The sequence below is a fragment of the Brachyistius frenatus genome, unplaced genomic scaffold, assembly GCF_029030835.1.
Source record: "Brachyistius frenatus isolate BFR_SWC_R1_liver_20210118 unplaced genomic scaffold, ASM2903083v1 Contig_170, whole genome shotgun sequence".
NCBI lineage: Eukaryota > Metazoa > Chordata > Actinopteri > Embiotocidae > Brachyistius > Brachyistius frenatus.
The window spans coordinates 457501-481472 of NW_027210769.1; the positions used below are offsets into that span (position 1 = coordinate 457501).

Sequence of the window (23972 nt, forward strand, 5' to 3'; positions counted from 1 at the left end):
CCGTCTTTATTTATCCCGTAAAAACGTTAAAACACCGGGAAGTCATTCGGTTTGTTTTACCGTGATCGTGTCCGCGCTTCGTGGTGTCTGAAGTCGCCTCCGCCGCGATCTGTTGACAGCAACAAACCTGCGTCAACGGCTCTTCCGGTTTGGTATTTTCAAATTAAACGTAGGGCAAGTCTGTTTATTTCGTTGTCCGGTACCTGTCAAAATAAAAGCACACCAACGATATATTATGTGCCCTATTCTGGTCATTTTGGGAAATTACAATTGTAGAGCATCTCATTTTGCTTTGAAATATTTGTTGTAGTAATGTAATGAATTCATATAACACCAAACTAATGTAAGAAACATGCAGCGCACTGGAGACACGAACTCCACCAGTCCAGTGTCACCACATCTCAGGGAATATTGTCCACTTTACTCCACTTCTGATGATAATTATTACACAGGCTTACTTTTGTGAAAGTTTTGAATGCAGGACTTTTACTTTTAGAGGTGTTTTTTTTTAGTATTTGTGACCTATTTCTACTCCAAGAAAAAAGATGTAAAACTTATTGCACCTCTGCCATCAACAAATATATAAAAAGAAGCACAATGCATGTCGAGAAAATAGTATGAAGCTCATGTTGTCTGTGACTGTAAACAAAATTCATTTGATTTCAATTACCATAAAGCACAGTGTTCCTGAAAGGAGAGAGGAAATATGTAAGTCAAGACTGAAGATTTCAACAACGAATAAATGAAAAGAAGTCATATTCATTCTGTATTTTTTTTTAAGTCTGATACTAAAGAGAAATAAAACACAAGCAGTTCACAAGCGTGTGATGCTTTTGGTATTGTTTGGCTTTGCTGTTTTTGTTGTCAGTGGGACATACTGGGTAGAACAACAACTCGTCGGCTCCCTCTGGTGGACAAACGACGTCGTGTTTTAAAATACTTCCAACCTCAAATGCACATTATTTTTGTACCACCTTGAATAACCTTGAATAACCTTGAATAACCGCCCTACTCTGCCTCTCATTGGCCTCTTCGTTGCCTTCAATAAAATATAATACAATAAAATAACAAATAAAATATAAAGTTTTAGAGTAAATTAAACTGAACTGACTGCACTGTTGTGTATTTACTTGTATTAAACTATTGTTACAGTGTTCAGGACTTTTTCAAGTGTTTTCTGTAAATATCCCCATAAAGTTTCTGTTTAACGTGACATTTTTATGTATTCAGGTTCTTATATAGTTTTGGTTTCTTTTTTTACAAAATAAAATATAAGAACTCCCTGAAAATTAGTATCCCACTTTTATTGGTTGAAAAGATAACTAATACAATATTAATGTGTAAAATATCTAGAGATGATGCCGTTATAGACCTGCCCTGGTTCAATAAACGGGTCGAAGTGAGGTTTAAACATAAGGTCAAGTTAAACTAACAGACGGAAAGCCCCGAGGAACAGTTTTGTTTCCGGAAGTGAGGAGGAAGAAGGAAACATGTCGAACACTTCCTGGTACACCTTTTAATTTGGTTTTATTTCACAGAGCTGAAGAGACGCGGTGTGATTCATAAAAAGCCTCCGATGTTACAAGTCGTCCCGTTTTTAAGTCAAATAAAGGTGTTAATTGCGTCATGATGCCGAGCAACGCGGCAGGCGGCGACGTTTTCAGAGAAAGTTTCGGCCGCTCGACGTTATCGGAGGTTCGTCAACATCCGAGACCTCCGACGGGAGAGAGCCCCGGTGGGAGCGCGAGGCAGCGGCCCGCAGCGGACCGGGACGGCCCCGCTCCCCGGGACGCTCCCCGGGACGCTCCCCGGGACGCTCCCCGGGACGCTCCCCGGGACGCTCCCCGGGACGCTCCCCGGGACGCTCCCCGGCCCGCGGTGCTCCTGTCGGTGCTCGGCTCCGCCGCCGCCGTGGCCGCCGCCGGCTGCTTGTGCGCCCTCGTGTACCCGATCCTCAAAGGTGAGCGTCCCGACTGACGTCACTGCTGTTAAAGTCTGACGTTGTATTTGGGAAGGAAGGGACAGTAACGGCGCTTTGTTTTGGGTTTTAACAAATAAGATCAGCAGCATTTTAGGAGTACAGTTAGTGGGAAAAAAAGGGATTACAAAAGATTACAAAATCAGAATAAAATTAACATATATAAACGGTTTTTTGTTTTTTTAAAGTATACCAAAAAAAAATTGAGAGTAATGTATAAAAACACACATACACAAAGTATGTACACAAAAGAAAGGGATAAATGATGCTGACGTGTTTCAGAGCTGCGGGCTGAGAGGCTGACCGGAGACGACGGGACTGACCGGAGGATGCTCGGTGAGGACGCTGGACATTCAACCCTCCCAGAAATAGTCGAGGGGAATTAGGGTTTTCATTTCCAGTTAATACGAAAATGCTTATTATTTCTTAAAAAGTCAGAATAGTTCCTCTGGTTGACACAAATCAAAGATAAACGCAGCATGTTTTCAGGCTGCTTCGAAAACCTGATTGTTTAATTACTATTAATATTATTGTCAGTGAATTTGATACAAATGTTATTTTTACATCAATTTACACCCAAATATGTCAAACTGACAAAGTGAAGTCATGTTTTTGGAGATTTGTGCATTTTTGTTTTCTTACATTTTCCTTGAGATGCGTCCAAAACTCCGCCCACCGACAGCTGTGACCTGTCAATCAAACAGACACGCCCCCAAAACACATTTTTGAAGCTTATTTTTTAATAATGACAGAATTTATACATTTTAAATTAAATCTGCAAAACAAATACTGACCCATGTGTGTGCGTTTGTGTGTGTCTGTGTGTGTGTGTGTATGTGTGTGTGTGTGTGTGTGTGTGTGTGTGTGTGTGTGTGTGTGTGTGTGTAGGTTTCTGGAGTATCCTGGTGATGTCACTACTAGCAGGATGTGTCTGCTGCGTGTTCTCGTGGAGTCTCACCTACCTGGACTTGTACCGGGCCAGCGAGGTGTCCCCCGGGCTGCTGACTCCGCCCCCCGCGCTGCTGACTCCGCCCCCCGCCAGGTAACACTCAGGTGCATCAGATGAGTTCATCCTTTATAATTCAGAAGTTAGAAACCGTGACAAATGTGCGCATCTTTTCTTCCAGAGATGTTTCGGGTGACGGGCTTCACTTGAGTTACAGGGTCGCGGCTCTGAACGGCGTCATGGCGATGATCACCGTCATCTGGAACCTGTCCTGACACACTCGTCCTCAGGAGGAAGTGCACACCCGTCTCACCTGTCTCACCTGTTTCACCCGTTTCCTCATGGTTTCTACTTTACACCTAAACACACACTCACCTGCAGGATGAAACTGGACCGTCAGCTTTGTTTAAAACAACAAACCTGCTGGGATTTTGTCCTGCTGTCTATTACGTTTGAGTGGCAGTCTTTAGTTGTCTTTATTATTTTTATCTGGTTCTTTTACCACCATCAGTGATGTCATCAACCATCAGTGACGTCATCAACCATCAGTGATGTCATCAATCCATCAGTGATGTCATCGTTGGTTTGTGAACGTTATGAATCCTCCAGTTCAGATTCTGTCCGTCACCATCTTGTTAGTTCGGAGCGGTTTGGAGCAGGAAGTGACCATATTTGGACGAGCTGGGGGAGGAGCCAGAGGTGGATCTGACCGATCTGATTGGAGACCTGACGATACTACGTCCCGCCCACCGATAGCTGTAACCTGACTATATCCAGTCTGGGGTTTTAATCGCAGTGTTCTTCTTATGTTTTTTAACAGCGGCTGGCAGACAGCTTTTAGGAGCATTACCGCCCCCTTCTGACGGGAGTAAAGCATTACAATCAGATGACGGTAAAACAACGGGAAATCAGCAAGAACGATAGTCACATATACAAATCCATTTTGTTGATTATAATGACTATTTGAATATTTGAAATTTGTGTCCCATCTGTAACTTCATTTTTAATTTCAACTGATCAAATTGATTTACATGTTCTCATCTAAACTCTTAACTTTGTCGTAAATAAAGACATTTCCGACACGATGCAGTTACGCAATGCAATTTCTAAAAAAAGAAACAAATAAATGGAATAAATAACATTATTTCTTTTAAAATAGTTTATTTTCAAGATACACATGATTATATTTAAAAAAAAAAATTAAAAAAAAAAATCACAAAAATAACGCGACCCAACACAAACAGATCATTAGGCAAGATAGTTCATTTCTATCGTTATTGCATAAACACGAACTAAGAGTTTGTGTGTGTGTGTGTGTGTGTGTGAGTGTGTCACTAAACACACATTTACTCCACCTCTACATTCATACAAGGTCTCTTCAACAGGTAAACTAAGCACTCAGGATCTCATGTAGAAGCAAATCCACACAAAAAAATAGTGCAACAATTTACAGGAAATCAGGAATGAACACGTTCACGCTAACATCACGTTATTGACGTACGTTAATCTCAGTTTCACTACAAAAACTCATTCAAACATTTTAGGAACCTTAAAGGAGAGTTTACATCCGGTTGTTTATCACAGCAGTAACAAATGTGCGTTTCTTTTCATTTAAATTACTCACTCAGATAATCCAGCATTTCAATTCATGTAAATTAATAAATTAATATTCTAAAAACAGTCTGCAGCTTCGAGTTCATTAATCCAATGAAATGTGTTCGAGCTGTTGAAAATGTGTTCATTTTCTTTTTCATAGGAAAACATCAGTTTTTCATTTCCAATCAGCTTTAGCACGTAATTTAGTGATTTTACAGTAAATAAAGTACAACTGGAGTTAAAGTTAGTATCTAACCCAACGCTGTCATGGAGATTTCATATTTATATTAAGGGACACCTGAATTTATTTGACAAAAAAAAAAAAAGAAGAGGCTAGCACGGCGCTAAGCTGCCAAACAGGCTACATGTCCATTAATAAATTAGTTAACACGGAAGATTTATCACCAAATATGTTGATGTTTTTTGTGATTGTTGGTTATTTGATTGTACAGCAACTTCACTACACAATACTGGAGATACAATTTGTAAAGTTACATGTTTTTTTTTCTTTCTTATTCCCAAAAAATAAAGATAAAAAAAAAAAAAAAAAATCTTAATTTAATTCAAAAATATACATAAGAATCACTGGAAATATTTTAGTTTTCATCTTTTTGATTTTATTTTCTGAACTTAAAACAACTTAACAAAGTTAAAAGTTAGAAAAATAATTCCTGACTTATAAAGTGACGTAACTTTACAAAAGAGTCCGTGACAAAATAAATGTGACTTTTGAAGAATACTGTATTAACAAAAACAAACTTAGTGTGATTTCTTTTAACTGAAAAGGAGTTTAAAACCTGAATTTAAAACGTACTGTCGTGATCAGACTAATGGAGGGAACTGCTTCTTCTATTTTAGGACCTTTATTGCAAAAAAAAAAAAAAGAATTGCTGCAATTTTGTGAAATTGCAAAACCCCACGAATTCGAAGAGATCGGTTGCATCACAACACTGTGACTTCCTTCTTTAGAGGGTTTTTTTTGTTTTGTTTTTTAAGTGAATAAAAAGCTAAAAATCTGATTCCAGCTTCTAAAATGTGAATATTTTCTAAGTCATTGATAATAAACTGATGTTTTTTTAGTCGTGGGCTGAAACAAAACACATTCTCACCATCTTCTTTTCATTTTAAGGAGCAAAATGTGATTGAAAGAGTAACTTTGATTGATCATTCATGAAAATATTGAATATATAGTTGATTGCAGCGCTGACATCAGCATACTTTATATCTGCAGGTATTTATACTTTAAATATTTGGTCGCGTTTGTTTCAGTCGTTCATTTAGTCAACATTAATTTGGTTGATGTGAGACAGTAATTTGGTCGTCATGGTTACACTTACAGATGCTAGAGATTTTAGAATTAGTTCGTTTTAGCAAATTATTGTTTTAAATTAAAGTATATTTGGGAGTTTTTAAGAGATTCATTAGTAGAGCCTAACCCTAACCGGTTGTTTTTTGTTGTTGTTTTGTTCGTTTTTGTTGTTGTTGTTTTTTAAAGAGATTTATTGACAACAAGAAACTTATTTTTATTTAAAAAAAGAAAAAAAGAAAGAAAAGGAAAGCAGCTGTGCCCATTTTTGACCTTTTTCAGGCAGTAACAGTAACAGAACATTATCATTATTATTATGAAGGCTGATACACGTCTATGTCGTCGACAGTACATAACACAACCTCTGCAAGAAGAGGAGAACATAATACAAGTTTAACACTTGCTTTTGGCTGGTGATGAGTGTAACAGAAGTGCAGTTTATAAACCACCCGACTCGGCGTTTATTCAGCATCTCACTCCAAGTCTGAAGGCATCAACTTGTTGTCTTTTAAAGCAGCGACGACCTGAACTAGGAAGCGGGTCCAACAGGTCGGGATCTCTTCGGTTTATCCGGCTCAACTAAACCCGATGAACACGCAGCGACGACCGCATTCACATGAAAAAGGGGAGGAGTCAGCAGCATCTGACCAATCACAAATGTGGAAAAGTGTAGCGACAGAAGAGCAACATATTTCATAAACAAGGAATAAACTCGTCTTGATCCGACTGCAATTATTTGATTAACGTAATGTATTATTAATTGTAGTATGTACCAAAAGTATATCGAAATATTTTAGTATTTAAACAAATCGCCGCGACAAAGCTAGCGAGGTTTGACGATATTTTTCCTGATGAGAACCGATTAGTCGGTGGGCGGAGCTTCTGTGCGTTGATGATCTGATATTTTTCGAGCAGGTTAGCTTGGCTACAGCGTCAGTTACCACGGCGATGTATCAACCGCCTTCGTAGGAATTGAAAACCCCGAGTTAGACCTGAAGCTATCTCGATAACCGCTTAATCCCGCTTCGTAGTTCAGACCTCAGTATTTATTTTAACGTTCACAATGAAATGAGTCGTATTCACGAACCGTGTAGAATAATCACAGTCTTGATAGATTTACCTTTTATATCCCCGTGACCTCATCGAGTGTTTCTTTTTGTTTAGCTTCCTGTGTCGTAATGAACACGAAGCCGCTGAGCGCCCGTCAGCTGGTTCTGGAGGTCCGGTGGTTAAAATGGATCAACGCAGCTTTGTGGTTGAAGCAGCAGCTGTTTTGACAAGTGTTGACGAAGACGCAGTCGTCGTACAGAATAATACGATCTACCGAGTCCCGATAGAGAAAGCGTAGCTGAAGCCGAGCCTCCGGAGCCGCGGCGCTTCACTCACCTTCGGTATCTGAGGAGCTAACGCTACGCGCTATCTGCAGGGGGCGTCGCCGATTTGCAGAGACTCGCCTTCTACTCCGGGCACTTCCTGCTTGGAGCGCCGCCTGCAGGCCACTTTGTAAACCCCGGCGAGGAGGAAGATGATGGAGATGACCGTGAAGTAGACGCCGTAGATGAAGAACTGAGGGACGCAAAAACAAAGGAAAAAAACATTAACATGGGAAAATAAAGGTGGGCGGGGCCTAAGGACACCCGTGGTCCAAACTCACCTGAGAGAAGACGGGGAGGCCGAGACAAACCGAGTCCACCACCACGAAGGTGAGCATGGACTGAACCACCAGGGCTATGAAGGTGTTCACGCCGAACACCAGCGCGTACCGCTTCATGTTGAGGCTGGCGACGATCTGATACCTGAAGAGGTCAGAGGTCAACGGGAAACAAGTCAGGAGCAAAGTTTAGGATTCAAGCAGCAAAATCCTGGAGACACAAATCCAGATGGACTGTTTCTAAAAGAGTTCGTAGCTTCAGGTCTGTAAAATGGTTCTGATCCAGAAGTGTCTTCAGCTGCAATACCAGCGAGTGCCACTAGAGGTCGGCTCCAAAAAGCCTCCGGCTCCATAGACTCCCATTCAACTTCTCTCATCAAATCCAAAGTGAATAAAATGTGTCCATCAGTTATCTCGGTGTTGTTAGCTAAAGTCACTCCTTCTTCTTAGTTTTCTGGAGGTCCATCTGAAAATAATCCCTCATTCATTAGAAAAGAAGATTCAAGAAGACCTGTTTTTGGGGGCGTGTCTGTTTGATTGACAGGTCTGTGGTGCAGTCAGGTTACAGCTATCGGTAAAGTGACACAAATCTCCAAATCATGACTTTGTCAGTTGAATATATTTGGGTGTAAATTGATGGAATTTTTTTTAATTTTTTTTATTCTAATTAAATATAATTTTGTGAATCTGCTGTAATTGTGCTGCTGATCGGAGATGAATGTGGAGAATCTGAACCCACAGTGAGGTTCATTCGTTTCTGCAATCTGGACCGCCGTTACACAACTTTCCTGTTTCTGATGTGTCTTTAGAAATCGTCTGTAAAGATTGAAACCGTCTCTAAAACACAAAAAGGCCCCAAAAAAATAATCTGATTTGACCTGTTAAGGAAAAACATTATTTTAACTTGCACACAGTTTTATTACTGCTGCAACAGCAGCACGTTGTTAAACTCACCGCGTCCTGCTCTTCAACACAGATTCAGAAAATACTGAAACTACAAGATAATAAATCGACGGCTCAGCGTCGCAATTTTAACAAATGAACCACAAGTCACCTTTTTTGAATGACTTCATGTTGCGTGTCACGGTACTCACGTGGCCAGCGTGATGAGCAGCATGTAGGTGGCCCTGAAGAGGACGTAGGCTGCGTAGCAGATCCAGATGTCCCTCACCATGTCCATGATGAAGACGTACAAGGCCATCAGCAGGGACAGGACGCAGAGGACCAGCTCGCCCCACATGGCCCAGGAGACGGGGAGGCACCCCACCAGCAGAGCCGCTAACGCCGCTGGGGACGACACCACCCGGAAAAAAGTCACTAACACCACCCAGGACAACCGTCACCACCCTCATCACCCAGGACAACCGTCACCACCCTCATCACCCGGACAACCGTCACCACCCTCATCACCCAGGACAACCGTCACCACCTGGACAACCCTCATTAACGCTGCTCAGTCACACGTCACTTTCAAGTTGTCCCTGCAGGATTTTGAGGAGTTTTTTGTGATCAAAAATGTTCGATTTTACGGTGGATTTTCCAAAGAATTCGATGTCATTTGTGGTGTTTTAAGCGAGTTTTTGTGTGTAAAAAGTCACGCAAGTCGAGAAAGAAAAATGCGATTTTCTTTTTTCAAGCTGTCAAAATAAGAGCTTCATATGCTGTTTAATTCATGTTAATTCAACACATACACCTGCTGGTTTATTAATAAAGTGAGTTTTGTCTGAAAAGATTTACTTCATATCGGTAACACTTTCAGCACAGATTCTGCTGATGCTTTTCGACGCAAAAAACAAAACAAGAAAAACGCACGAGTTTAAATAAAATGCGATCACAGGATTTCCTGGAGGGACTGACTGAGTGGAAAGTTTTAAAATGATACGTGAACTCACAGAGCAGCGTGGACAGCATCTCCACGTAGCCGTTGTAGATGTTGTAGTCCTGCGACGGACGCACGTTCTCCCACAGCGGCTGGACGTAGTTGAGGATCTGGAAGTAGCCGCAGGTGGCCAGAGCCCACCACAACGACCAGGCCAGTAGGGTGCGGTTCTTGTAGCTCTCCACCAAGTCGTCGAACAGCATCCGTAACACGCCTACCAGACCGGGCCTGGTACCGCCTCCCTCGCCGGACACGGAGATCTGGGAAGAAACGCACGGCCGAGTGAGAGCGGATTCATATTTCAACCTATCGGCATCCAGCAGTGATGTCATCGTCCATCAGTGACTTCATCATCCATCAGTGATGTCATCGTTGGTTTGTGAACGTTATGAATCCTCCAGTTCAGATTCTGTCCGTCACCATCTTCACTAGTTCGGAGCAGGAAGTGACCATATTTGGACGAGCTGGGGGAGGAGCCAGCGGTGGATCTGACCGATCTGATTGGAAACCTGACGATACTACGTCCCGCCCACCGATAGCTGTAACCTGACTGCACCGCAGGCCTGTCAATCAAACAGACACGCCCCCAAAAACAGGTCTTCTTGAATCTTCTTTTCTAATGAATGAGGGATTATTTTCAGATGGACCTCCAGAAAACTAAGAAGAAGGAGTGACTTTAGCTAACAACACCGAGAGAACTGATGGACACATTTGATTCACTTTGGATTTGATGAGAGAAGTTGAATGGGAGTCTATGGAGCCGGAGGCTTTTTGGAGCCGACCTCTAGTGGCACTCGCTGGTATTGCAGCTGAAGACACTTCTGGATCAGAACCATTTTACAGACCTGAAGCTACAAACTCTTTTAGAAACAGTCTGTGGTTTGACCTGAATACAGCAGCTGTCTCACCGTGGAATAGTCGTGGCTCTGCAGAGGCACTTTGCTCTCTGAATACTCCTCCATCCGGTTGGAGGTGCCAGTTCTGCTCGGCTCGTCCTTCGTCGCTGCCGGAGTCTGATTGAAGAAGAGGCTCCTCTTGGGCATCGGGAGGAACCAGGGCACAATGAAGGCGAAGGAGACCGACCCCAGCGTGATGTAGAGCAGGTGGATCAGGTCGACCTTGGCGAACGAGAGCAGCAGCTGGCCGGTCAGCGACCCGGCCGCCGACCCGAACAGCGTGACGCTGCGGCAGTAGCCCGTCACGCTCTGGTAGTGCTCCGGCGCCACCACGCTGTAGATGTAGGCGTAGTAGGCCACCTCCGACGCCGTGGCCAGCCCGTAGAAGAACTCCAGGAACTGCATGGCCAGCATGCTCTCCCCCTTCCACAGCATGGCGTAGGTCATCACCAGGCTGCTGGCCTGCAGAACCAACACGGGCTTGTAGCAGAGGTAGTCGGTGGCCAAGAAGATGGGCAGCAGCAGAACCAGGTAGGAGTACGTCCACACCGGGTAGATCTCATTCACCACCTGCGGAGAAGAAGAAGAAGAAGAAAGCCAGACAGGTGAAGGAGTTTGTTCTGCTTGGACGGCGTCGAGGTGGTGGAACTAATCCAGAACGCGCTGATCCTCTCAGGCGACGTGATCTCCGGGTCGAGTTTGGACCTTCGCCGTGAGCGGCTTTCACCGTACGATAAAACGAGGCCAGCTGGCTCCGACGCAGAGATTAGAGGTCGTGACCTCCAAAACAAAAACTACGTTCCATAACAAACACCCTTGGATGGCGAAAGGTTGGCGGTTTGATCCCCCGATCCCTCCTGTCCGACCGCAACCGGGCAGCAAACAGCGGTGACGTCACCCTTCGGGTCGTGAACGGATGTTACGAAAGCCACCGAGGTCGGATCTGTCCGGCGCCATCCGGCTAGTTCACATCGGATTGGAAACCATGACGATACTACGTCCCGCCCCGCCGGAGAGCAGTAACCTGACTGCACCACAGGCCTGTCAATCAAGCAGACACGCCCCCTAAAAAAGTGTAAACTCTAGTGTAAGTCTACCAACTGATTGTTTATTTGTTGTGCTCAGATTGACAGTAAATTTGATACAAACGGCATTTTTACATCAATCTGCACCCAAATATGTCAAACTGTTTTTGGAGATTTGTGTCACTTATATTTCAGCTTAAGAAACTTCTGCATCAGCCTCATTTTTCAGAGTTCATTATGAGTGAATGAAAACGGTGTAAAGCCCATTAAGAGCGTTACGGTGATAAACCTCGTCACATCACGAGGAGCCTGCTGAGTCACTCCTCGTTTCAACAGGTTTCCTCAGCAGGAATGCGGCCGGATGAAGATTGAAGCGCCGACACGGAGCTGCAGCTGCAGTCTTTAATCTAGAAGTGTGAAGGTCACTGGGAAAAAAAAAGAATGTCCATCAGCGCTTCGAAGGAGGTTTCACCGGGTCACCTCCGAACATGATGGAGTAATTCTTCTAAGGGATTAACGAGAAATCCCAAATGATTGGAACATTTCTCACGGTGGGATTATTCCACCTGAGCCGAGTGTTGGAGACGTTATGTGGCGGTAAAACAGGTTCATTTAAGTCAAACCGAATTATATTAATGTCCAAAAACTGTACTGTTTAATAAAGCACGATTAATACATCTTACAACAAAAAGATGACAAAATGTATCATAAAATAATATATATAAAATGTGTGTTCATTGGTCTTACTTTTCTTATATATATATATATTCATCGATCTTATTTTTATTGAAATTTTTTATTATTGTGTGCACCTTTTTTTTTCCAAACTGTGTTTCTGTGTTGCCATGACAACTAACTTTCCACACACATTAAATAAAGTCTCATCTTATGAAGTTAAGTTTAAGGGGTTAGTATGAGACTGCAGTAGTTTTAACTCCGGTTAGAGGGTTGAAATAAACTGATGACAGAGCGCACTGTTGTCCCGCGCCGTAACGACCCGACCCCGACCTCACCTCGAACCGAACCGAACCGAACCGAACTGTTTACCAGTCGGGAGAAGTGACGAGCTGTCAGTCACAGAATCAGCTGCTTCAGTCTCACAAGATTGAAATGACAGCAGAGGGGGAAAAAACATTTAAATTAGGTTTAACTGAATTTTAAAACCGGTTTAATTATTTTTTTGACACTGAACATGTCCATGAGTTTAATGTGAACATTTTTTTTTACAATAATAATAACAATATAAACCGCGTGTCCTCCTGCTCCGGAAGAAACGCACAGCCTTCCCGAGGGACCCGTACATCAACACAATGACTAATAATCACTTTCAACGGTTTGACGACTTTTACCGTGGAGCCTGACGCCATGTGTCGTTTCCGTGTCGTCTCCGTGCTAACGGCTCAAGGGGGCGCGAGCAGCTCACCTGGGTCTCGGTGAGGTTCTTGTCCGGTCCCATCAGGTAGGCGGTGTGGAAGGGCTCCGACGGCCGCAGGTTGGAGAAGAAGCCGTAGACGCAGAGCAGGAAGGTCGGGTAGAACAGAGACATGTTGGACACAGCATGACCTCCGCACGAACCGCTGCTGCTGCTGCTTCTTCGCTGAAGCCGGTGTCCTTTATAAAGCGGGGTGGAAGCGCGGTTCCGTTTTAAAGCGCAGTACCGCCACCTGCCGGGCTGAGTGGCAAACTGCAGCTTCAGAAAAATGGAAAGAAACCGATTATTATTATTATTATTCTTCAAGAGGAATATGCATTTTTCTATTTATATATATTTTTCTCCTGTGATATTTTTGCATCAAAGGGATTAATGTATTTGAATCCATCACTTTTTGTTATTTTTGGTATTCTACTGTCCTATTATTTCCACATTGCTATCGTTCTGTACAAAATAATGAGTACTTGTCTACACTATTTGCAAATTTACATCTCGTTTAAAAAAGCTCCATAAAAAAATTGTGACAAAGAGTTGACAAATTAAAACAAATAAATAGAGTTTAACATTTGTTAAGTATAGTATGTTGATGTTTTGTCATTTTGTTTGAAATTTGGAAAAAAAATTCAGCACCTATAAATAAATATACAGACCGCATTTTGTTTTCAATATTTGGGAAACTCTTTATTGATAAATGTACACCACCTTGAAATGGTCGAGTGTTACAACCAAGTATTTTACACCAGGAGACTGAACCGACAGGTACAGAGGGAACATTTTACCCAGCCGACGAGGAGGGAAGTAGAGCGCAGGTTACCAAAGCAGGCGTTGTGTAAGTAGTTTATTAGTTATAACAAAATAAACATAGAGGCCAGAAATTTGTTGTTTTTATTGGATTTATAACAGAGTTTGAGTTTTTAACACTTGTAGAAGCATCGAGAGTTTGTGACACAAGCTGCAGGAAATACAAAACAAAAAATGAACTGCCCAAGGTTGAAGTAAAACCCAAGAAAGTGTGTGAATGAAGGAAAACGGCCGTCAACACATTCAGATGTTGCAGTATTAAGACAAACTGGCAAATAATGAGACTTTTAGCTCCAAATCCATTTTTAGATTATTATTTGTCGTCGTTAAAAAGAGATGCAGAACAAAACTGGGTTCACTTAGTGTTTGTTTTCAGGGACTAAGCTCAGCAGACGGTTGCCGTTGGAGACGAGCGGGTTAGCAGCTAAAGAGTTTTTTTGGGAGTCATGGAGACCAAAGCAGAGCTGAAACACAGTTTTAACTGTGCGTGTTAATGAGCAACTGTCTGATGTCACAACTTTATAAAGGAGGCAAAAATATTAATGAGATCTAATTTCTGCATCTGATCCAACTGGTTTCATTTATCTTTCTGAGAACGACGCTAACGTTAGGAAGCAGCGTGGAATGAGTGAGTTTCAATTTAAAAAATCTTCTTGGACTTTGTGAGAGAGCGCCACCTTATGGTCACAATGTTAAACCTGGAAAAGAAACTTCAGAGGAGTCCGATGAGACCGGTTTGATCTGAGTCCAGTACAGTCGAAGTCCAAAGAGTGGAATAAAAAAAGAAGGGAAACATGAGCACAAATAAAAAAATATTAAAAAATCAAACTTATTTTGATGAAAGTAGTTTTTGTTTGTGCTCAAATTAATCTTCCTGTATTGGACTCATGCAGATGAAACTCAACACACGAAGCATCTCAGTGACACAAACACTCCACCAACCAGTTGCATCCCCCCCCCCCCCATGTGCACACATGACGTATGAGCAGAGGCCGACGCCCACCGAGCTACATGGTGAAGTGTCTGGTGTAGTCGTACTCTATCGTGGGAATGACGGCCTGCACGAACTTCAGGAAGATCAGCAGATACCTGAGAAGTGAGAGTTAAAGAAAAAACACAGGAGGAGCACGGGAGGAGGCGGGGCTTACTGTGAGGGAAAAGTTAGAGCTGTAAATATCACAAAAGGTTGAACGTCACGCTCAGGACGGTTGCCGGGATACCGTCGAAGAGGCTGGTGATTTTAGGGGCCAATAACGGAGAAAAACAGGCTCTCAAGAGGAGAAGCTTTGAAATCACTCTGAGGTGGAACTTTGTACGTCACCACGATGTCTTAACTGATGGTTATTATCTCAAAGAATAAATACACCTGAAAAACATGGAGGAGGGAATCAGTCAGTTCAGACTGCTGCTGCGCGTGAACAGAACGCAGCATCGTGACGCAAAGACGTAACCGTGGTGACGCAGAGTTTCATCACTTGATCAACATCAGCAGCTGAGTTACACGGTTTAGTGTGCGTGAACGTTTTCTCTCAGAAGGTTCCAGTTAAGCTCGATGTTGACGGTCTGAACCTGAAGGACGAATCCATCTGAAAATAATCCCTCATTCATTAGAAAAGAAGATTCAAGAAGACCTGTTTTTGGGGGCGTGTCTGTTTGATTGACAGGCCTGTGGTGCAGTCAGGTTACAGCTATCGGTGGGCGGGACGTAGTATCGTCAGGTTTCTAATCAGATCGGTCAGATCCACCGCTGGCTCCTCCCCCAGCTCGTCCAAATATGGTCACTTCCTGCTCCAAACCGCTCCGAACTAACAAAGATGGTGACGGACAGAATCTGAACTGGAGGATTGATAACGTTCACAAACCAACGATGACATCACTGATGGATGATGACATCACTGCTGGTTGACGGTCGGTTAAAATATGAGGGTTTAAAAACGTGTGTAACGCAGGAACTCACGATAAAGCGACGGTGCTGCACATCGTTGTTGCGTAACAGGAGCAGATCTGAGCTGATCTTTATCCTTAAAATCGAATTTAAATCGAATTAAACCTCAAACATCTGCTGCCCTCTTCCCTCCGTTATTACCATGAAAGGATACATGTGAACTCCCAGCTCTCCTCCTCCTTCAGCCACCGTCTCGATGATCTTCTTCATCACCTCAGCGTGTCTGCAAGGAAACGACGACGTCAGCCAAAAACTTCAACTTTCAACTTTATTTCTATAGCGCCAAATCACAACACAGGTTATTTCATGGCACTTAACACATTAAAGTCTTTACAGCAACACGTTACAATATTAAAAACAGAAACAGAAACACGTGTTCATTCGTGTGTGTGTGTGTGTGTGTGTGTGTGTGTGTGTGTGTGTGTGTGTGTGTGTGTGTGTGTGTGTGTGTGTGTGTGTGTGTGTGTGTGTGTGTGTGTGTGACCTGCAGGGGTGGACGGAGCACATGGCGGGGGGGGAGGTGGGGGTGGTTCTCGATGGTGACGGTCTTCTTGACGTGGTCTTGGCTGATGTCCTCGTACATCTGGTCCACCGTCAGAGGTTGTCGGTCCTGAGACAGGAAGTAGTTTTAGTCTGAACGTTGGTTCACTGTCGCTTTAAGAAACATGAACTCTGACGAATATTATAATGAGTTTGAAAGTTAAATAAACAAGTTCACAGAGCTCAATAAACCACCGTCACACAAATCTCTCTATTGCTTTACTTTTTCACTCATTTTTAAATCAACATTTCGACTTTATTCTCAATATTGACTTTTTTCCTCAACATTTTAACAGTACTCTACTTTTTTCTGTCGTGTCCTAAATCGTACGTTACAAATGTTGTCGGACCGAATGGATCAAATTCTGACAGAGAAACGAACGTGATGCGATTTCTTTCCATTTATCCTCCGTTTTCCAGCTGAAGCTTCATTATGTAATAACAGTGTTTGTAATCCCTCTCCAGGACACTAGGGGGAGACACAAGCTGAAGTCCTCCTTCATCCGGTGACGTACCTCATCGTATCCGAACAGCCAGAGTCGCGGTGTCTGGTAGTATTTATCGTACGTGATGTAAAGGTCGTACGTTCTCGTCTGGAGGATCGCGTCTTCGCTCCCCGGCTCGGATTTCACTTTGTTTTCTACCATTTTACTGGTGTCCAGGGTCGCCTGGAGACAAGAGGGAGGAGTCAGGAGACTGGAGGGAGGAGTCAGGAGACAGGTGGGAGGAGTCAGGAGACATGAGGAAGGAGTCAGGAGGGGAGAGTCAATAGAAGGGAGGGAGGAGTCAGGAGACAGGAGGGGAGAGTCAAGAGAAGGGAGGGGGGAGTCAGGAGACAGGAGGGAGGAGTCAGGAGACAGGAGGGAGGAGTCAGGAGTCAGGAGACAGGAGGGAGGAGTCAGGAGACAGGAAGGGGAGAGTCAAGAGAAGGGAGGGGGAGTCAGGAGACAGGAGTCAGGAGGGAGGAGTCAGGGGACAGGAGGGAGGAGTCAGGAGACACGTAGGAGGAGCCAGGAGACATGTGGGAGGAGTCAGGAGACACGTGGGAGGAGACAGGAGGGAGGAGTCAGGAGACCGGAAGGGGAGAGTCACGAGAAGGGAGGGGGGAGTCAGGAGACAGGAGACCGGAAGGAGGAGTCAGGAGACAGGAGGGAGAGTCAAGAGAAGGGAGGGGGGAGTCAGGAGATAGGAGTCAGGAGATAGGAAGGAGGAGTCAGGATACAGGTGGGAGGAGTCAGGAGACAGGAAGGAGGAGTTAGGAGACAGGAGGGAGGAGTCAGGAGACAAGAGGGAGGAGTCAGGAGGGGAGAGTCAGGAGACGGGACTCACGAGACAGGAGGGAGAAGTCAGGAGACAGGAGGGAGGAGTCAGGATACCAGAGGGAGGGGTCAGGAGACAAGAGGGAGGAGTCAGGAGGGGGAAACAGGAGTCAGGAGGGAGGAGACAGGAGGGAGAGGTCAAGAGGGGGGACACAGGAGTTAGGAGACGGGAGGGAGGAGTCAGAAGAAGGGAGGGAGGAGTCAAGAGGGGGGAGACAGGAGACCAGAGGGAGGAGACAGGAGGGAGGAGTCATGAGGGAGGAGTCAGGAGACAAGAGGGAGGAGTCAGGAGGGAGGAGACAGGAAACAGGAGGGAGGAGCGAGGAGTCAGGAGGGAGGAGTCAGAAGGGAGGGGTCAGGAGACAGGAGGAGACAGGAGTCATGAGGGAGGAGTCAGGAGACAAGAGGGAGGAGTCAGGAGGGGGAAACAGGAGACAGGAGACAGGAGGGAGGAGTCAGGTTGGATTGGGACTCATCAGAAGCGATCATGATAAATTGAAGGTACCTCATCCGTCTCCAACAGGCCACTTTCCTCGTACTCTGAAAACACAGACGGATTCTCTGAGCAACGAGATCAACGAGCTGCTTCGTTCCTGCCGAGTCGAGAGTGAAACGTGAATACCTTCCATATCTGCTGCTTCTCCATCTTCATCCTCATCTTCATCATCGTCATCATCACGAGACCCTGCAGACGTGACCTTCATGTTCTTGGCCTGAAGGGATTCAGAGTCAATGCACACTTTAATAACTCCTGTTTTCATCACCAAATCAAACAGGAAGTGGCGGGTTTGGTGGGAAATGTGGCCTTCACAATAAAAGTTTCTAATTAAATATTAAAGGAAGTGATTCCATATTACTGGATGTTAAATGAGTTTTCTCCACAGGTCCAGTTGTCAGAGACGTCTCTTTGTTGGTTTCATCCAGCAGGTCTATGTGTTGAATGAACATGAATTAAACAGCATCTAAAGCTCTTATTTTGAAAGGCTGATGTAGTCCTTGTTTCTATATTCCAGTCACAGACGGTCTGTTCTGGAGACATACGCAGCTTTTAGGACCTTTTAGGAGCTTTGAGGAGCTTTTATCTCAGTTCAATAAATAAATAGAAAGATTACAACTAAAGTATTTCTGATGTGCAGCAGGATTATTATCACAGGAAGTGATTACAGATTTATTCCTTTATCAGGTAGGGCTTAAAAAAAAATTGCATTTTTCTTTCACGACTTGCAATTTTTTCTAATTCCTGCAATTTTACAAAAAAAATTTAAATCACTTAAACTTTGCAAATTACAACACAACACAAACATTTTAGATTTTTGATCGCAACAATCACACACACACAAAAAAAAGGAAATCCTGGAGGGACTGATTTTAAATAATCGTTTTATAAAGCCGAGCACTGAAACAAAAAGGCGAAAACAGACCGAGTAATATTCGGCTCTTAGACAACGATGGTTTTGGCCCAAACAGAGACAGGAAGTCACGCTGGTTTCTGATGAGGTTTCATTTCAAACCAGAACTTCCTACTTTTCAAGGTGTCAGACGGCAGGTTGTTTGCAAAGTGGGTGAACTGACTTCTTTACAACAGCTGTTGAACGTCGTATAAACACAGAATATCTGAATGGAAATGTCCCATATTCACATCGAACTATAACAACTGGTTTAGTTAAAGCTGTGTTTGTGTCCCGTTACGTCAAACATTCACTCTGTTTTCTGTTTCTGATCTTCAGCAATTCCTGAAGAAAATACATATATTGTTTTGAGCTGAGAGAAACAGAGCAACGAGTCACAACATTCATTACAAGTGTCAAACTGTGATTTGAAACAATTATTATTATTATCTAAATATCAATTATAGCACATTTAAACGTGTTGAACTGTGATTGTTTTTGCTGCGGTTGGCATATACATTTTGTTGTTTTGTTTCCATTACTTATGTAGAAATACTATTTCTGTACGTAAACTTTTGTTTTTAATAAACTGTCAACTTTTAACATTTATCTTGTAAAATCTTGTGCGTTTTAAAATTTGTGCAAAATAAATCAAATAAAAAAAAAAATCAAATGATTGACTGTGAACCTGACGATACTACGTCCCGCCCACCAACAGCTGTAACCTGACTGCACCACAGGCCTGTCAATCAAACAGACACGCCCCCAAAAACAGGTGTTCTTGAATCTTCTTTTCTAATGAATGAGGGATTATTTTCAGATGGACCTCCAGAAAACTAAGAAGAAGGAGTGACTTTAGCTAACAACACCGAGATAACTGATGGACACATTTTATTCACTTTGGATTTGATGAGAGAAGTTGAATGGGAGTCTATGGAGCCGGAGGCTTTTTGGAGCCGACCTCTAGTGGCACTCGCTGGTATTGCAGCTGAAGACACTTCTGGATCAGAACTATTTTACAGACCTGAAGCTACGAACTCTTTAATATCCAGTCTTTGTCAATAATCATCACAAGTTTATAAAATATAATTATGAAACATACCTTGTTATTGTCCAGTGAAATTTCTTGCACGGCATCTATGACTCCTAAAACACCTGCTGACACACATCCAACTTTACAAACTCCACAAGCTCTGACACATATCACTACATTTTACATCTTTATCTTTAATAAAACCATATATAAATAAATAAATAATGCATGTGTGAGCCCGTATCCCACCTGCGTTGTGGTACGTGTCCACCCAGCCTCCGTCCCCGTCGTCCTCCTCTATGATGGCTTCCAGCTCATCGGAGTACTCCATTTGTTTACAGCGCTTATAACAAGGAACTGTACGACCACAAACACACGGAGACGACGTGTTCAACACAAAACAAGAGGAAGGAAAACGGGGGGTTTTGAAAACAACATGGCAACACACAAATCTAAAATACGTGAATGGTGTCCATAAAGTACATCTGTCCGCTGTCACATGTCTTATCCATGTTCACATGTTTAAAGGTCATACAAAACATCAGTATTTGTACTTCAGAACCACACTGTTGGAGGCTGGACTTTTCCACCGACATGATAATCAAGGTTTTTTTTAGGGTTAATTACAACCCTGTTTCCAAAAACAAAAAAATTGGGTTGCTGTGTAAATTGTAAATAATTAAAAAAAAAAAAAAAACAGAATGCAATTTAAAAATCATGCAAACCCATATTTAATAGAAATCTAACATCAGGTAAGAATGGGACCACATTTCACTTTCAAAACTCCAGCAACTGGTCTCCTCAGTTCCTGAACATTTACAGAGTGTTGTTAAAAGAAGAGGTGGTAAACATGCAAAAAAAATAAAAATAACAACATTTAGCAATTTGATATTTTGTCTTTGTTCTATTTTCAATTAAAAATGGGTTTATAAAAATTATTGTTTTGTTTATATTTTACGCAGCATCCCAACTTGTTTTGAAACAAGATTTTAGTATTTGTTTCTAATTAACAATTAATTTTGTAGTTAAATTGTGATTTATGAAAACATTCAGAATATTCTCCAACCAAATCATTTGCTTTGAAAAATAATAATTTACTTAAAAATAATTATTTACATTTTATAGTGTAATCACATTCCCTGTCAAAATTCACTGCAATTATTTTTTATCCAGAAAATGTAATTTTTCATTCAGAAACAACTTGTCGACGTGATGAAGTTAAAGTTCATTTCTGGAAGATGAGGAAAAATGAAAGTTTTAAAGAGCTCTTACCGTTGCGCGTCAGCAGAAACTGTTTGTCCGGCGGCAAATACTGCTTCACCTTCAGTTCCTCCCCGGCGGCCCTGAAGGGAGGTGAAAATGTTAAACCCTTTTATTTTACATGGAGTCATGTGGTTGATAAGAACCGGTCCGAAATATTATACTGCAGTCAGTTTTAGATCTGCTTTCATCTTTTCTTCTAGAAAGCAACACAAGCTGAGAAACCTCAAAGTCTTTAATCCGATTTAGGAGCCGAAACAAGTGACTTGTATTAGAAGTGGAAAAAAAACTCTCTGCTCTTCCCGAACTGAGTCTGGTGATGTTGGAGGGTTTTTTTCATGTTAAAGAAAGTTTCTCCTTCCTTCTGTTGGAGGTTTTTCTTCCTGTTAAAGAGAGTTTCTCCTTCCTTCTGTTGGAGGTTTTTCTTCCTGTTAAAGAGAGTTTTTCCTTCCTTCTGTTGGAGGTTTTTCTTCCTGTTAAAGAGAGTTTCTCCTTCCTTCTGTTGGAGGGTTTTTTTCATGTTAAAGAAAGTTTCTCCTTCCTTCTGTTGGAGGTTTTTCTTCCTGTTAAAGAGAGTTTCTCCTTCCTTCTGTTGGAGGTTTTTCTTCCTGTTAGAGAGTTTTTCCTTCCTTCTGTTGGAGGTTTTTCTTCATGTTAAAGAGAGTTTTTCCTTCCTTCTGTTGGAGGTTTTTCTTCATGTTAAAGAGAGTTTTTCCTTCCTTCTGTTGGAGGTTTTTCTTCATGTTAAAGAGAGTTTCTCCTTCCTTCTGTTGGAGGTTTTTCTTCCTGTTAAAGGAGTTTTTCCTTCCTTCTGTTGGAGGTTTTTCTTCATAGTAAAGAGAGTTTTTCCTTCTTTATGGTGGAGGTTTTTCTTCCTGTTAAAAGAGAGTTTTTCCTTCCTTCTGTTGGAGGTTTTTCTTCATGTTAAAGAGAGTTTTTCCTTCCTTCTGTTGGAGGTTTTTCTTCATGTTAAAGAGAGTTTTTCCTTCCTTCTGTTGGAGGTTTTTCTTCATGTTAAAGAGAGTTTTTCCTTCTTTCTGTTGGAGGTTTTTCTTCCTGTTAAAAAGAGTTTTTCCTTCTTTATGGTGGAGGTTTTTCTTCCTGTTAAAGGAGTTTTTCCTTCCTTCTGTTGGAGGTTTTTCTTCATAGTAAAGAGAGTTTTTCCTTCTTTCTGTTGCAGGTTTTTCTTCCTGTTAAAGAGAGTTTCTCCTTCTTTCTGTTGGAAGTTTTTCTTCCTGTTAAAGAGAGTTTTTCCTTCTTTCTGTTGGAGGTTTTTCTTCATAGTAAAGAGAGTTTTTTCCTTCCTTCTGTTGGAGGTTTTTCTTCATGTTAAAGAGAGTTTTTCCTCCGAAGAGGCTTGTGTAGGAATTGTTGGGTTCCTTTTGAAGAACAGTTCTATTTTAAGTACTATTGTAATTGCCCTGAAATAACTGTTGTGTTGTGGCGCTACATACATAAATTGAATATAATTGCCTGTCTTAGTTTTGTAATAATGTGGCAAACAGTGACACAGATGGAAAACGCTGTGATGCAATGTGGGTTTGCACTAAACTATGAAATTCAACAGAGAGAAAAAGAGAAATGAGGAACAAGATGCCTTTGGTCATTTGAAATAGATATTTGATGCTGAAAGTGACGCTGTCATCCAAAGTGACAACACTACAAACATTTACTCGGCCTTAAAATCAACAAGTAATGGAATTTTTCTGCCACATCAGCCACATTTAATCCAGTACATAAAAAAAGGACAAAAATAAAAAATAATAGAGAATTTCAAATCGCAAAATATCGAACAAAAAAAAAACCCCAACTCCTATAAAATGACTAAAATATAGAATAAATTAATATTATTATGATTGAAACTGAAATTTATGTTCTGGACAAGCTGCTCAAAATATAATGACATTAGAGACGACTTCACCCAGATTAAAAAAAAAGTTTTAATACCTTATCATTTTATCAATTATATTCTGCTATTTATGTAAGAAATGATGCTTTGGCGACATGTTTAATGTGATTCCACCAGAAATAAAGTATATTCCAGTCAGTGTTTACACAGTTTATTATCGGATATTCTGAGTTATTTTACTGCTATTTTATTGCTTTTCTATTATTATCGTATTGCTTCTGTACGCTGCTGTAGTGAAAACATTTCCCCTCGGGGATTAATAAAGTAAATACCTACCTACCTACCTTATTAGAGTGGATGCTGTTATGACACATTTATTTAAGCATTAATTCAGCCCCTTTATGTTACTTTAAAACAAACTAATCCTCTTTTACACCCATATGAAGTAAACTCACCACTTCCATGTAGGGCAGTGATGAACCAGGTGATCTCCAGCTGCTACGAACTAAAACACATCAAATACAAAATAAAAGAGACTTTTATAGACGAGCTGAGAGATGAGCTATACCATAATAATGACATAAATATCCTCACCTCCTCCGGTGTGATGACTCCTGTTTCTTTGAATTTAGACTCCTGCGATTCACAACACAAACAAACAAGTGTTTAGAGGGACGTCGGCGGGAGACAGAAGTGCGGCTGCGCAGTAACCACAGCTGGACGTCAGCTGTGCTGTTCAACCAGAGTTGAAGTGACTCTGTTGATTCACCGTGACAGCTGCACATCACCACAGCAGCTCCCAAACAGCAGCTCCGTGTTTACCTTCAGCACCGGGGTGAGGAACTCCGCCACGCCGAGCGCGGTGCCTTTCACCGAGTTGATCACGTTCTGCATGTCGGACAGATCCTCGCGACGACGTCTCTTCTTCCGGGGGAAACGACACTGAATTATTTGGACATATCAAAACTGAAGTGGGAGTGGAGCGAGGGGGGAAGTGTGGCGAGCAGGAGGTGAGTCACGTGATAAACGCCTAAAATACTTCCGGTATCAAAACTTCTCGCGAGTGAAAAGGTAAAAGAAGACAATCTCGCGAGAAGTGGGGGCGGTGACAGAAACACGCGTGAAAGG

At 42.3% G+C, this 23972-nt stretch overlaps 4 protein-coding genes across 4 annotated transcripts in view; 1 reads left to right on the forward strand and 3 right to left on the reverse strand.

Annotated features, from left to right (window-relative positions):
• The window catches only part of arhgap1 (Rho GTPase activating protein 1), a 16729-nt gene extending 16596 nt beyond the window's left edge, over positions 1 to 133 (reverse strand). The window contains exon 1 of the mRNA XM_069717216.1: positions 61 to 133. The gene's annotated coding sequence lies outside the window, so the exon portion shown is untranslated. The remainder of the gene's footprint in view (positions 1 to 60) is intronic.
• A 1325-nt stretch (positions 134 to 1458) lies between these two features.
• arl6ip6 (ADP-ribosylation factor-like 6 interacting protein 6) lies at positions 1459 to 3477 on the forward strand. Its single transcript, XM_069717193.1, has 5 exons — positions 1459 to 1778; positions 1863 to 1960; positions 2261 to 2314; positions 2867 to 3020; positions 3106 to 3477. The coding sequence occupies exons 1-5, from the start codon at positions 1627 to 1629 to the stop codon at positions 3197 to 3199; spliced, it is 552 nt and encodes a 183-aa protein (XP_069573294.1). The 5' UTR covers positions 1459 to 1626; the 3' UTR covers positions 3200 to 3477.
• Positions 3478 to 6040: 2563 nt separating this feature from the next.
• slc19a2 (solute carrier family 19 member 2) lies at positions 6041 to 12849 on the reverse strand. The gene is made up of 6 exons (XM_069717192.1): positions 12701 to 12849; positions 10265 to 10822; positions 9370 to 9616; positions 8572 to 8764; positions 7481 to 7622; positions 6041 to 7392 (listed from the first exon to the last, which is right to left on the reverse strand). The coding sequence occupies exons 1-6, from the start codon at positions 12821 to 12823 to the stop codon at positions 7243 to 7245; spliced, it is 1413 nt and encodes a 470-aa protein (XP_069573293.1). The 5' UTR covers positions 12824 to 12849; the 3' UTR covers positions 6041 to 7242.
• A 514-nt stretch (positions 12850 to 13363) lies between these two features.
• On the reverse strand, positions 13364 to 23857 carry atg3 (autophagy related 3). Its single transcript, XM_069717199.1, is given in 13 exon segments — positions 13364 to 14599; positions 15610 to 15678; positions 15940 to 15972; positions 15974 to 16065; positions 16511 to 16663; positions 17820 to 17854; positions 17937 to 18027; positions 19805 to 19857; positions 19985 to 20092; positions 21008 to 21078; positions 23300 to 23349; positions 23439 to 23480; positions 23667 to 23857. Coding segments are annotated over 13 exon segments (951 nt in total). The 5' UTR covers positions 23739 to 23857; the 3' UTR covers positions 13364 to 14517.
• Positions 23858 to 23972: the final 115 nt, after the last annotated feature.

Bases quoted from the DNA above. Each gene is read 5' to 3' on its own strand.
- slc19a2 (XM_069717192.1), bottom strand. From the start codon at position 12,823: ATGTCTCTGTTCTACCCGACCTTCCTGCTCTGCGTCTACGGCTTCTTC. The intron at 10,823-12,700 runs GTGAGCTGCTCG...TCTTCTCCGCAG, and splicing joins AGAACCTCACCGAGACCCAG to GTGGTGAATGAGATCTACCC. The intron at 8,765-9,369 runs GTGAGTTCACGT...TGTCGTCCCCAG, and splicing joins GATGCTGTCCACGCTGCTCT to CGGCGTTAGCGGCTCTGCTG.
- arl6ip6 (XM_069717193.1), top strand. From the start codon at position 1,627: ATGATGCCGAGCAACGCGGCAGGCGGCGACGTTTTCAGAGAAAGTTTC. The intron at 1,961-2,260 runs GTGAGCGTCCCG...GACGTGTTTCAG, and splicing joins CGTGTACCCGATCCTCAAAG to AGCTGCGGGCTGAGAGGCTG. The intron at 2,315-2,866 runs GTGAGGACGCTG...GTGTGTGTGTAG, and splicing joins GACTGACCGGAGGATGCTCG to GTTTCTGGAGTATCCTGGTG.